At 31.9% G+C, this 14,572-nt stretch overlaps 2 protein-coding genes across 2 annotated transcripts in view; one reads left to right on the forward strand and one right to left on the reverse strand.

The window, feature by feature from the left end:
• LOC134714640 (major surface trophozoite antigen 11-like) lies at positions 1-13,655 on the reverse strand. The gene is made up of 9 exons (XM_063576051.1): positions 13,507-13,655; positions 8,935-9,054; positions 5,779-5,917; positions 4,556-5,065; positions 3,666-3,875; positions 2,544-2,632; positions 1,554-1,678; positions 923-1,082; positions 1-334 (listed from the first exon to the last, which is right to left on the reverse strand). The coding sequence occupies exons 1-9, from the start codon at positions 13,535-13,537 to the stop codon at positions 213-215; spliced, it is 1,506 nt and encodes a 501-aa protein (XP_063432121.1). The 5' UTR covers positions 13,538-13,655; the 3' UTR covers positions 1-212.
• Positions 13,650-14,572, forward strand: part of LOC134714639 (ATP-dependent RNA helicase SUV3 homolog, mitochondrial-like) — a 19,348-nt gene continuing 18,425 nt past the window's right edge. The window contains exon 1 of the mRNA XM_063576050.1: positions 13,650-14,036. Coding sequence (XP_063432120.1) covers positions 13,760-14,036 — 277 coding nt within the window. The 5' untranslated portion in view covers positions 13,650-13,759. The remainder of the gene's footprint in view (positions 14,037-14,572) is intronic.

Genomic DNA, 14,572 nt, shown 5'->3' on the forward strand with positions numbered 1-14,572 from the left:
AAAAAAAAAAAATGTTTTAAATTAAACTCATTATTAATTCTTTGAATGTTATGTTTCTTAAGCAGACTGGTAAGTTTAACATCATTTAAACGTATTTTTAAAAGTACATAAGATTGATAAATACAAAATATTCTTCAAATCAATTTATATAACAAATGGTTTAAAAAAAACCAACAAATGGTTGATTCATAATAACTGGTTCTCTCCAAATATCACAAGCCAGTATATACATGTGTTCCTGATTTAGTGAGTGGTTCCCTGTCTGGTTGACCGGCTCGAAGTTTGTAATAACGTCTCACTCTATATGTAACAAATGCTCCAATTACCAATACAACTGAAAAAATATAAATACAATAAATATGTATGGCTTAAATATTTATAAAAAAAAAATTGTACAGAAAAATATTTAAACCTATAATATCTCAAAATTTTCAATATTCTAAGGTTCTGCAATAAATCTTTTATTTTTAGCAAAAAAAACCTGCTGAATTTGAATAAGTAATAAATACATATAATGGTAGTACAGTGACGTAAAGAGTAGTGTTTTTTTTTTTAATCTTAATAAAAGATAAGCTGTTTTTCTTAAAATATCACGAAAACTGCATGTACCTTAATCCACTGACATGTTGTTTGAAACATACTCTATAAGAACATTTTATTGGGAAGCAAATGAAAGTTTTCAACAGAGTTATCTCCTCCTGGTCAAGGTACTTTTGTGGTGATTTTGTTTTCCTATCAATTCACTGATTCTCTTTTCTAGAACAGTTTCTTGTGAATTTATAATTGACATCATCTTTGCTAAAACCTAACAAATTTTGCAAAATATACATTTTTAGTGTTTACAGGGGAAGTAATCTTTTGTCACTAGATTTCAACCTAAATATAGGTGAATATGGTATCATGTTAATAATCGAGTACTCACCTATCCCAATCACAGACATAACAACAATAAATGATGATGTCACTTCACAATTCATCTTTATTTTATTTGGTTTAAGTAAAGTATTACAAAATTCTGGATCACTAGACCCTGCTGGACAATAGGCACTTGCTGGACAAGGTTGTGGGTCATCACCTGATGACTGCATTAGAAAAAAGAAACAATTGAAGATTTAAAGGAGAGTGTATGATTCAATAGGAAAAATAAAATTTTATATTAAATTTAAAGTAGAAATAACTCCTGCAGTCCTCATATCATCCTTTTCATTTTGGAATGTTTAATAATCTATTTCTTCTTTCAAACTGATTTACAAGATTCACATAAAACTATGTATGATCTAAGTATTGCAACAATAATAATAACAAGTCAATGTTTGTATAAAAAGAGTTCAATCTTATAAATATTATTACACCCAGAACAGGAATTTGAAAGATTTCGGGAGAATGATATAAGCATAAGGGAAAATCTATGTGTTCAGATCAAGTTAAATTTCTATTTGAGTTATAAATAATAAGAATATACATAATTTAAAAGAAAAGGAGTCGGACAAGGATAACAGTCTTTTATAAACAATGATAGTTTTATGTAAGACTTATTATTTGTAATGACTTACTGGACAGAATTTATCTTCTGGACATAACAGGCAGTCCTGTTTGGTTAGAGATCCACTGTTTGTATTGTAGGTACCATCAGGACATTCCTGACATAATGATGGACCAGCAGCAGTCTTGTATGTTCCTGTAAACAAAGTTCAATTATAATGTATGTGGGAAATCTAAATAATCTGTTACTGTATTTACAAAATATTGTTCCATTTATTTGCAAATAAATGATTTGATAATCTTGTCTAGGCAAGACTTAAGATAAGGTTAATCAGAGATATTAGCTGTTTTAAGGGGGTCTCATTGGGGGGTTCCGATCCCGAATCACTTCCCATATCCCACTATGTACGTTAGCAATTCTCATTTTTTTGTAATTTCCCGGGTCCCGCAAGACCTCATTTCCCGTTTTCACGACACAAAAATTTGACTTTCACGTGTCACGCTTACAAAAAATTGGCAATCCCTCGTCACGCTTATACCCCAATGAGACCCACTGTCAACGTGGAGATTGAGAAATTCATATTTAGCGATTTTTTCCCCAGGGCTGACTTCCTATTCTTTCTCACATTGGAATTAACCCAATAGCATAATTTCTAAAAAAAACCTCTCCACCCAACTGTAAACCTATGGTCAGGTAACACAATCAAAACATTGAAACTTCATGCTGACGATTTGTTGTTGATCCTAATCCAGCATAACTTTCTAACGTATTACATAGTGTGTTTCAAATGAGATCCTATCCAGGGAAGCTGTATTCTTGGAAGAACTATATGATGATTTACTGAAAGTGATTATGAAAATTTCTAAGTTCTAAGACCATGACCATTTATTATTATACAGGAATTCACAAATATTTATAGTATTTATTGTCTAGCTGAAAGCCACTATAACTCCCATATAATTATATAATTGTCAGTTTACTTGTTTGTATTTCTTTCTATAGCCATTTAATGTAGATGTGTTTGCACAAATGAATATCATCTATCTATATATTTACAAACCTGGCTGACATTTTGCACATTCTGATAATCCTCTTCCATCAGCTTCTTCTCCTTCTGGACAAGGATCACAGTTAATACAACCTGTTTTACTGAAGAAATTATACCATTTATTAATTAGGAAAAGAGTTTGAAAAAAGGCTATTATTAACACTGGCTTAAAACCTGAATAAACTGCACTTCAACTCTTCAGAGAAGCTTAATGAGTCTGGAAGCTTTGATTAAAAATGTTCTAATGGTTTTCTAAATTAGTAACAACTTGTATATTTGTTTCAATAATAAACTTGTATGTGTCATGTGTACTGGTATGTAGTTTTAGAAATTTGACAGACAATACTACATATAAACTTCTATGGTAGAGTTGTTACATAAATGGGAAAATGTTTAACTGCCTTGATTGTTTAATATTTGCCATAGTAACCTTCTAAAGGAGACTGGTTAATTTAAGATATTCTTGTTTCTAAATCTATATGTATATACAAATTTATATATATTTGTGTGTGTTTTCTATAAAACGATGAAAAATGTCTAATTAAACTAAGGGGAAAGCGATTTAGTTTAAGCTTAAGTTGTTCCTATGGATAGATATAAACATCAAAAGAGCAAAACTATGAAATAAAACATAATTCGTGGTTTAACAATTGTTTAATGAAAAAAGTACAGTGATATTACAGGGGCAGATCCAGCTATTTTCCAAAAAAAAGGGGGGGGGGGGGGGGTTCCAACCATGTGTCCCCATTCAAAAGCATTGATCAACCAAAAATAAGTAGAGAGGGGGGTGTTCTAGATCAGCCACTGTATTTTGAACAATTTCCAGTCATTTTGTGTTTGCTTGCGGTCTTAATGTCTTCTTATTTTAGAGTGATATTAAAACTGTAATATGTGATGTCAAAACTGGCTATAGATTGTCATAGATACAATCACAAGATAATGAACTCATCATAGATTGAAATTTTGAATTTACATCAGACGCATATTTCGTCTACAAAAGACTCATCAGTGACGCTTGATTAAAAAAAAGTTAAAAAGGCCAAATAAAATACAAAGTTGAAGAGCATTGAGGACCAAAAATTTCTAAAAGTTCTAAGGTAATACATTCCTGAGAATTGAGAAATATAAACTTACTTGCATACTGTTCCTGAATCACATGTTACACAAGAACTCTGATTTTTCTTATCATTGAAGTGTCCAATTGGGCACTCTGTACATTGTGTAACTCCTGACGGCGTAGGTGGGGAATAAGATCCTGTTGGACAAGCTAAACAGTCTGCTAATCCTGTCTGGTTTCCATATGTTCCTGCAGGGCATGGTCTACAGTCATGGCAACCTAAACTTCTATAATAAATATATGTAAAATATGAAGTTAATAATTTGTTATGAAAGCAAAATAGTATGCACTTAGGCATCAGTGACCTTTTCATAAAATCTGTTTATTACAAAAGCAAACATATTTCTTATGTGACTCGATAGTTATTTTTTAATAATCATGATAATCATAGGATAAGCTATTTATATGAACACATTTTCGTGATATAAAATCAATCACTTTTTTCCAATTGTAAAAACTGATATCAATAGTCAAATCATTTATATTTTTTAAATAAAAACTATCTTTCTTTATCTTTGCAGTAAATTTTGTTGCCTTTGTTTTGCAGTGTTTTATGGGGATTTCAGTTTTCAACTTTTTCTTTATTACAGTACATGTAGATTCATAATGTTCAGTCCTTTTAATCAAATTAAAATGCTCAAAAAGAAATAACGGTATCACAAATAAGCTAAAACAATAACTCAGTTAAACTGCATGTGTGGTTCCTACACAGTAAAATCTGACCAATGACTTGAGGAGGAGTGGATGATCTTGCAATCTGACATCTCATTGAAAAGAACCTTTGATCTTTATTATGTTCAAAATTCTTAATTTCAATTTCTTAGTGACCTAGATGTGACCTCAGCTGTCCTAAGGGGGTAGGTACCCTTCTGGACCCCCTTAATTATACCTTTAATTTTAAACCTACTTGCAATAGTGAGTAATTTGACAAGGCTCACATAATGATTTTCCTGTGGAATTCTGATAACTTCCAGGATGACATTGATCACATGAAGATTGTCCTGTAACATTTTGAAATTCTCCCTTCTGACAATCCTCACATTTTGGACTTCCTTCTTCTTTACTAAAAGTTCCAATTTTACACATTGAACATTCTGCCTGTGCTTTTTTATCCTGAAAATAGCCTGGGGAACATTTCAAACAATTTGTCTGACCAGTTGTATTTTGATATTCTCCCTCAGTACATTCAGTACATCCTGTACTAGCTGGATGGATACTAAAATGACCTGTATCACATTTCAAGCACTCTTCCTGGCCAGTTTTGTTCTGGTACAAGCCTGGATCACATTTATTACATGATGATTGTTTTGTCTTATTTTGAAATTCTCCCTCTGCACATGGCTGACATTCAAGTGACCCAGTTTTATTGGTGATGTATCCAGCCTCACAACCATCACATTCTTGTTTTCCAGTTACGCTACAAATAAATATATCCAATCAGGTCAAATGACAAATGCAAATATATGTTTTGGCCGATAAGACGATGATTTTTTCAGTATTTTGTTTACAAAAAAGCAGTAAGATAGTGCAAAACATATATAGAACAAATTTATTTTTATATACAGTTCATGTTTATATCAACTATTCTGAAAATGGACCTCTTTACTTTAATTTAGTCGAGTCAAATATTAAAACTATCTGGCTAATACTCAAAAATAATTTGGATACTTATAAAAATGTAAAAGTAATTAGGCTTTTCTTTTTTTACGATAATAAACACACAAAAAAACAACAAAAAAAAACCAAGCAAAGTAACGAAGTAGCCAGGTAGGTGGCTCCTAATAATACATTTTGGTAGCCATACTATCTTTACTAAAACTTTAAACTTTGAAGGATATTTGTTTTTGAGGAATACCATATTTAAACTAAAATTAAACATTTATTGAATGTTAACATCTATTTCTACATACAATTTATGCATTTTTTTCCATTTCACAACTAATGTATGTCAAAAAATATAAATGTTATCTTTTTTCAATGATGCGATGTATTTCCACATGGTCTATCTTTACGCAAATTTTTACAAACTCCAAGATATCCAAATGTCTGCAAACCTCCTGTAGTACAGTACTGTACTACCACATATTTTTGTCATTTACATAATGGAACCATATATTAAATTGCACATACTTAGCATAATGTCCCTTTTCACATGGTACACAAGATGTTTTTTGTGATGCTGGATTGTAATATCCTCTAGCACAAGGGACACATAAACTGTCTATTCTACACTGACCAAACACTTGGCAACAATAGCAATCAACACCACCTGCAAAAATAAGGAAACAAATATCTTTCCATTTTTTAAAAATCGTCTTTAAATCATAAGATTAATCAAAGTGATGGAAATCACTCATGGAAAGATAAGAAGAGTAGTTTCAATTATTTCATATTAAGATAAGGTGGGGGAAAATGAACATTTATAAAGTACTATTCCTGAAAATTGTATTAACAGCAGGTCTTTAGAAGGAAACTTGCTTTTCCATTATGAGGATAAAACGAGCTCAAATTAAATAATATGGGTCTCTTAATTTGCACAATTTTATTTGAACTGCAGTTTATATTTTATCGAAATTATGCTGCCGTATGTTTAAAAAAAAAAAAAAAAATGCAAATAAAAAATTCTTCTAGTAAATGTTATCAACTATCCTTGTAAGAAATAAATCCAGACCAACAGCTAAAAACTTTTAAGTGTCAACAAAAATAATCTAAAATTTTTTATTTTTTTTTAAAGTTTTGGGGCATTTTGTAAGTTGAAACAGAGGTTATATGACATTAAAGTTTTCAAGTGACTTTTGATCAATTTTTAAAGTATTTTTCAACACAGGGCATTGAAAATGTACTTTACAACGTAAAAAAATTAAAAAACTTATTTTATTGAAATGTGGATTCTTTCTTGATTGCAAAAATATATATTCACTTCTAACATGTCAAAAAAATATTCAAATGATTAAAATAGACATTATGTTGATGGGAAATAAACTAATAAACAAGTAAAAGGTTTGTTATAATTAAAGGTTTTAAAATTTTAAAACTGTTTCTAGTCAATTTGTGATAAAAAAAAAGTGAACTAGTCTAAATTGTTGATTAATGTAACAGATGATTATTGGACAATTATCAAGTAAATTATAAGCCTTACTTGAATACCTTTCATACATTCATATTTCATTTTTTTAAGATATTGTTAATCCATTAATCATTTATCTTTCAGATATAATTTACAGAATCACTTTATGTAATGTAGATCAAAAGTAATTGGCAATAAATAAATCTATCATCCTTATATAAATATCATAAATATCAGACATCTAATATACACATTTGTGTATTCAATTATGAAGTCATATACTTGTGAATTAAGAATTAGGTGTATATTGAGTGGTCTGTACAATTATGTAAGACTAAGGTTGAGATAATGACAGTTGTCAATCATACTAGTATTGAATCAATACCCACTTACCTAATCAAAATGTTTTTAAAAAGCCTGCACATCAGCACACCTCATTGACATACAATCTTGAATGAACTGCTTCAATAATATATTATTTTTTTATATGTGTATTATGTGCACATACATGATAACCATAGGGAACTATATTTCAGTGTGAATACATTTAGTAACAGTTGCTAACCTGTCCAGTTGTTAGGGAGGCTGGTGCCTAAGTAAAGATTTAGAACAAGTTCTAATCTTTCAAAAAAAAATATCCTTCAGCAGGGGTCCCATTAGAGGGTCTGATACCTGGTCCAGCTTATTGTTTTTTTCAGAATGCTGTATCCAACTTATCATTAAAATAATAGCACTTGTATTCAATTTCATGTGTCCCGCCTGACTTCGTTTCCTGTTTTCACACTAAATAATTTGACTTTCAAAAAGAGGGACGAAAGATACCAAAGGGACAGTCAAACTCATAAATCTAAAAACAAACTGACATTGCCATGGCTAAAAATGAAAAAGACAAACAGACAAACAATAGTACACATGACACAATATAGAAAACCAAAGACTAAACAACACAAACCCCACCAAAAACTAGGGGTGATCTCTAGGAAGGGTAAGCAAATCCTGCTCCACATGTGGCACCCGTCATGTTGCTTATGTGATATCAAATCTGGTAAATAGTCTTATTTGGTAGGTCACATTCATGAAAGGGAAGGGGATTGTAGTTACCACGTAAGGAACATAACCGATATCATTTGTGAAACAGTTATTCCATAACGGTCAACCAACTCGTGATGGCATCCCTAAAATTTACGAAGGGATGATTTCAACTTCACCATTTGAAACTCTTGGTTTAATAGCTTCCTTGTGAGCAGCAGCACTCTATCAAGAAAATCATGATAGGAAATGCAAGCACAGGAATATCGTAGCAATTGGGAGATATATACCACGTATACAGGTGCTGCTGGAATGTTGCTACTTAAAAATGGAAAGTTCACAATTGGGAAGCTGAAATCATCTCTTTTGTCATAAAGTTTTGTTTTCAACCGACCCTCATTGTCAATTTCTAGATGTAAGTCAAGATATGAAGCCGACTTAACTGTATCTGTAGTATCCTTTATCTCTAGTTCAATGGGATAGATGCGTTCCACCTAGTCACCAAATTTTGAATTATTTAGTGAAAGAACATCATCTATATAGCGGAAAGTAGAGTTAAAGGATATTGCTAGCTTCTTATCTTTCTTCCTAAGAAGTTCCTGCATGAAGTCAGCCTCATAATAATAAAGAAATAAGTCGGCAAGTAGAGGGACACAGTTTGTTTCCATTGGAATGCCGACAGTCTGTGGAAAAGTGTCACACAAATCAGCCAATCCCACTTAATATTTACACCCAAATGAGACCCACTTCTGTAAATTCCTATGCAAATTATTTGTTGGGATAATTTCTACTACAACTATTTTGTGCAACTTTTAAGATGAAATATACATATATATCAGAAGGTTGCTGATTACATCAAACTTTTCTAAAATTAATTAGATTTTAGTTGTTTTTCACATATGACATAATTAAACAATAGTCTGTCAAATCTTTTTGTTTCATTGGCTGTACCACTAAATGTATCAATCTGCTTAGCTCTTAATAAAATTGCATTTCATGTCTTTTTGATGTAAAATATGCTGATCAAGCCTTAAAAACTTTGATTAGGACATGTCACTAATGTCTTTGATCTGACTTTGATAAATCTTCTGGCTTCCTGGTGAAACAAGAAAACAATAGTTTCTATCAAAATACACAAACACAAATAGAAATATCTGAGTGGTTAAATTAACTATATTTATAAAACTTACTTTCATTTGCATAGGTTCCAGGATCACAGCTTGTACAATTATCAATGATTCCACTGTCACAACTTGGGTATCCTGTTACTGACAAAGTTATCCTTAAGTATATCAATAACAAGGCAATACCTATAAACATAAAATATAACTCTAAAATTAATAATACTTTTTATTTTCCAAATACAAAAACAAATATTTTATTGACACAATATTACAATAATTGGCAAATGCCCTTATTTCAGTACATTTTAACAATGAATACAGCATAATTAAATTGAAGCTAAAATATCATTTCTATATACCAGACAGTTATGTATAAGAACTTGTCACTTTCAAGACTTTTAAAGAATTTCTATTAATGCAACTTTTTTAAATTAAGCTGATTTTCACTACACTATGTAGGAAGTATATATGCGATCCGATGGATACATCTGTTGTAGGGTTGTCACTGACTCAGACGTACTTATGAATATAACTATTTTCTGTGACTGTATCTTACATTAATTTGTAGGATCCTTTACTATAGATAATTTAGCTGATCTGTAACAATAACATCTTCATGCCTTATATATCATGTACTGTAGTACGCCGCTAGATTAAAACTGACGTGGAAAGGTAACATATGGCCACCGAAAGCTCTTTTTTTGAGAGCCCAGGTGGTCGTGTGGTCTAGCGGGACGGCTGCAGTGCAGGCGATTTGGTGTCACGATATCACAGTAGCATGGGTTCGAATCCCGGCGAGGGAAGAACCAAAAATTTGCGAAAGCAAATTTACAGATCTAACATTGTTGGGTTGATGTTTAGACGAGTTGTATATATATATATATATATAATGTCTAAAAATAGCAACAATCAACATTCAAAATATATAGTATATATACCAATACACATAATTAACAGCGCCTGGTGATTTTTTATAGCCTGACTGGTTTCGGTCTAAAAAGGACCTTCATCAGAGACAAAGGTGGATTAATGTTTGCACCCTATTTATATAGATATGGTAACCGGCGGTTGAGTATACCAGCGGTTAAGATAACCAGCGGTTGAATTAACCGGCGGTTGAGTTAACCGGTGGTTGAGTTAACCGGCGGTTGAGTTAACTGGTGGTTGAGTTAACAAGCAGTTTAGATTTAACTGGCGGTTGAGTTAACCGACGGTTGAGTTAGCTGGTGGTTGAGTTAACCGGCAGTTCATATTCAACCGGCAGTTCATATTTAACCGGCGGATCAAAGTTATCCAGTGGATAAATATGTATCTTGTTGATATCTAAAAAGGTTCAATTATCCTTTCTATGGGATTTTCCATGGTATGCGACCTGATGATATAACCATATTTGGGCTTTAGCATCGGGTAAAGGGTGTTTTAATAATTTAAGAAGTACATGGTATTCATTTAGTCCTGATCTTTGGCTTATGATACACCTAAATATCAAGTCTTGGAATTGAATGTCATGGTAGTCATGTGATCTTGATATTTGGCTTATGATACACCTAAATATCAAGTCTTGAAATTGTACTTCCTAGTAGTCATGCAGTCTTGGTCTCAGGCTTATGATACACCTGAATATCAAGTCCTGAAATAGTAATTCATGGTTGTCATGAAGTCTTGATCTTTGGCTTATGATACACCTAAATATCAAGTCTAATAATAGTATTTCATGGTAGTCATGCAGTCTTGACGTTTTAGCTTGTGATACGCCAAAACATCAAGTCAAAACTATTACCCTCCTAACCAAACAAAATTTGGTTAAGGGGGGTCTTAATATAATGATGATAATAGTTTTAAGGTTTATTCTGTAGTTGAACTGAACATTTTTTCACATTTCAGTAAAAAGTGATTTTTATCTTCTACTTCACTCGATTTACATACATTACAAACTTGTTTATCGGTGGGTAATTAAACCTTCTTGTCGCCCTTTTTCAATAGCTAGATGGTATGCACTTACTTATTTACCTTAAACTTTTCATTACACTTTAACATTATTCCCAAGTATTAAGTGATGGCAACTTTAATTTAGCTACATTTTTTATTCTTATGAAAAAAGCTAGATGGTATGCACTTACTTATTTACCTTAAACTTTTCATTACACTTTAACATTATTCCCAAGTATTAAGTGATTGCAACTTTAATTTAGCTACATTTTTTATACTAATGAAAAAAGCTAGGAAACTTAAAATTAAGCATGTTTTAAGATTTCAAATAATATAAGAACAGGACTTTGTAAATCCCATTATTTAACCCCATTATCCACTTGGGGATACCTTTTCTGAAACCATAGACCTTAATCTAACTATTAGTCAATACAATCTTATGTATTTCACCACATTTTACCAACAATTTGAACAAAATTGAAATGTTAAATTGAGAAGTGACAAATATTTGTTAGAAAACATTACAATAATTTCAAGACCTTAGGGCGATACAGGTATAAGGGTAGTAAGCAAGGGTCTGGAAATGGTCATATATGCCAGACATGACCGATTCTGAAAATCTAAAGTCCTAAATCATTTATTGGGATTTAGGTCAAATTTTATTTTTCAACAGAAATAATTTCAGTCATTTCATTGAGATCGAGTTTCAAAATCACCATTTTAACATATTTTTTTATTTTGTTATCGATTTTATGTAATCAAACTGCCACTCCAGTAAAGTGTTATAATCCTGAGGGCCCTCTGAATAACTATATTAATGCCTCGGGAACTATTGGCTAATGATCACAAATCTCTTTACCTGTGTTTTTAATTCACAGAGGCGGATTTAGGGGGGGCTCAGGGGGCCGGGCCCCCCCTTTTTTGAAAAAATTTGGTTGCTTATATAGGGAATCACTGAAGCGTGACTGGAGCGGGCCCCCTCTTAGGTCAGTCAGTGGGCCCCCACTTATGAAAATTTCTGGATCCACCACTGATTCACACCTGGATATTTATCACAAGCTCCGAACTTATATTATAAAGAAATTGAAATTCCATTATTTAACCCCATTATCCACTTGGGGATACCTTTTCTGAAACCATAGACCTTTATCTAACTATTAGTCAATACAATCTTATGTATTTCACCACATTTTACCAACAATTTGAACAAAATTGAAATGTTAAATTGAGAAGTGACAGCTTGTCTGGCAAAACAGCCGTCAGACGTCAGAGTAATCTCAGACTAATCATATAGGTCACATATAATTACTGTTAATATCATTTTTAGAAAAAAAATACTTTATGTGTCCAAATTCAGTAGATTTTTTTTATCGTCTAAAAGTAAAAGCATACATTTTTATCATCATCATCATGATCATGCACCAAAAATAGCTGTTCACCTCAATTGGCAAGAATTTTTCCGTTAATGGTCATGAAGTACCCAAATTACTACCCTCTTGTATGGCTTTGGGCTGTACTGGAATTTTTGAAACTTTACCTGAATATAAAGTATTTTAAACTTGGGCACCCCACCACACTGTAAATATCTGGTAAATATTTTAAAACCATTAATCCCCAAGTGAGAGTGCTCTGATAAATAAACATAACGGAGGAAATTACCTGGACAGAACAATATGGGGCCGTTGAGTCTGAAGAATCTCTGGCTTTCATTTTTGATGCCTAGGATGTAGCAGAGTTAGAGAGACATGAGAGACCACAGGAGTTTGAAATCCTATCAATAAGGGGGTAAAAATATACCAAAGTCGACTATCACAGTAGAGCTTCTCTCTTCTCTCTAATATCGCTTCTTTCGAGAGAAGCTCTACTGTGATAGTCGACTTTGGTATATTTTTACCCCCTTATTGATAGGATTTCAAAGTCCTGTGGAGAGACAAGTATTTAAAACTGAGTCTGATGATCCTCTAGTCCAAACCTTCCTACGTCATAACGCTGAAGCCATTTTTTATGTCTGGAGTTTAGGAGCAAATTTAAGGGGGAACTTTGAAACCTAATTTTGACAAGAAATTTTCGAAGGAAGGCGTCCCAGAAAAAAATTAAAATAGCCTTGCCAGACGTCATAATTATTTGGACTAATGATCCTCATGATCACAAGGACTTATATAGAAGGATTCGAATCTCATAATTTTTGGAAAATATGTAGAGAATCGTTGGATTTGAACATTTTTAAATTACTTATATTTAATCTTATACCTTATTGATAACCATGAAAATTCTTCTGTATATGTAAAAAGCATTAAGACTTCAGACTAAATAAATTTCATCAAAATCATTCAAGAACTTTTTAAGTTTTTAGCTGAACAGTTGAACTATGTTTTATTGTGTTTTTCACCCAAAATGTAGAATAATGCCCAAAAAATAATTACCTTCCTTTCTTAAATAATTCAAATTACATGAAGGACATAAACATTGTTAACCAAATTAACTCTATCAATGTAGGAATCATTTAAGTTTAAGAAAATCTTTATTTCATTAAAATCCATCAAAAACTTTTAAAGTTTTAAGGTGTACAGTGTGGTTTCTCCAATGATTCTCTACATATTTTTTTATCACAACAAGGATTGTTAAGAAGTTACCTATCCCTCTATATACGTCCCTGATGATCAGAAGAAGAAGGTCATGCCATATAAAATATTTAAAAATAAATCATACCATAAACACTTTGTAATGAAAAGTTAACCATTTTCTTTTGCTGTGAACTTCTTCATGTCAACAGTTATTGAATAAATGACAATTTAAAGTACTCAGATCTAGGACGACATCTACCATTTTGACAATCATGTGATCTGGTCATTCCACTTATTCTACTTCCGGTTTATTTCAAGATGTCAGCCTCCAGTAAGAAAACACGAGAAATTTTATAGTAGACTAAATAGCTTGGATTTGAATAGTTTTTGAACAAATTATGTTCAATATCTGCACAACTGTTTGTAGAAAACAACCAAAAGTCCATAAATTGATCAAGCAAGTAGATGTTACAAATCTGACGAAACATGTACTTGGATTTAAGTCATTGCAAGGACAAGAGCTACATAGTCGACATTCAAAATCTAAAAAGAATAAAAAGAGCCAAAATACACCTGTTAAAACCTTAGAATCTCTTGTTGAACCAGTTCCATACACATCAACACATACACAGCCACATGGAATAGGTGAAGAACTTGGTGGAACACTGGCAAAAGGTATTACATGTTTGAAAAAAAAAGTAAAATAACAAAAATACTGAACCCAAATTAAAGAAAAATCTTAACAGGAAATCCGTAAGCAAATTGCAAAATCAAAAGTTCAAACACCTCAAACATTTGTCAAATGAATGAATAATGACCTTAATAAAGCAGTTTTTGCATGAGTCATGACGAGACCCTGCATATTTGCCTTTTAGAGTCTATGTTTACCTGCCTCAAGTTTTATTTTAGAATTGACTGCTTCTTTTTGTAAATTTATTGGGGTGTAAAAACGTTGACCAAAGTAGATTTTGTATGGAACATGGAAGCGCTTCTTCTTAATATGTGTTCATGGACAACGCTTTTACAACCCTATGAAGTTACAAAAAGAAGCATTCAATACTTAGTAGAAAATAAGCAACCTGGTGAATCGCATTCAAAGTTTGTACGATCACAGAAAATTATTGAATTAAATTGGATTAAAAAATTACAGACAGTTTACCCTCTCGGTCTAAATGATTATATCATGGGAATTGGTAATATATCTAGAACCA

Source organism: Mytilus trossulus, chromosome 4 (assembly GCF_036588685.1).
Source record: "Mytilus trossulus isolate FHL-02 chromosome 4, PNRI_Mtr1.1.1.hap1, whole genome shotgun sequence".
NCBI lineage: Eukaryota > Metazoa > Mollusca > Bivalvia > Mytilida > Mytilidae > Mytilus > Mytilus trossulus.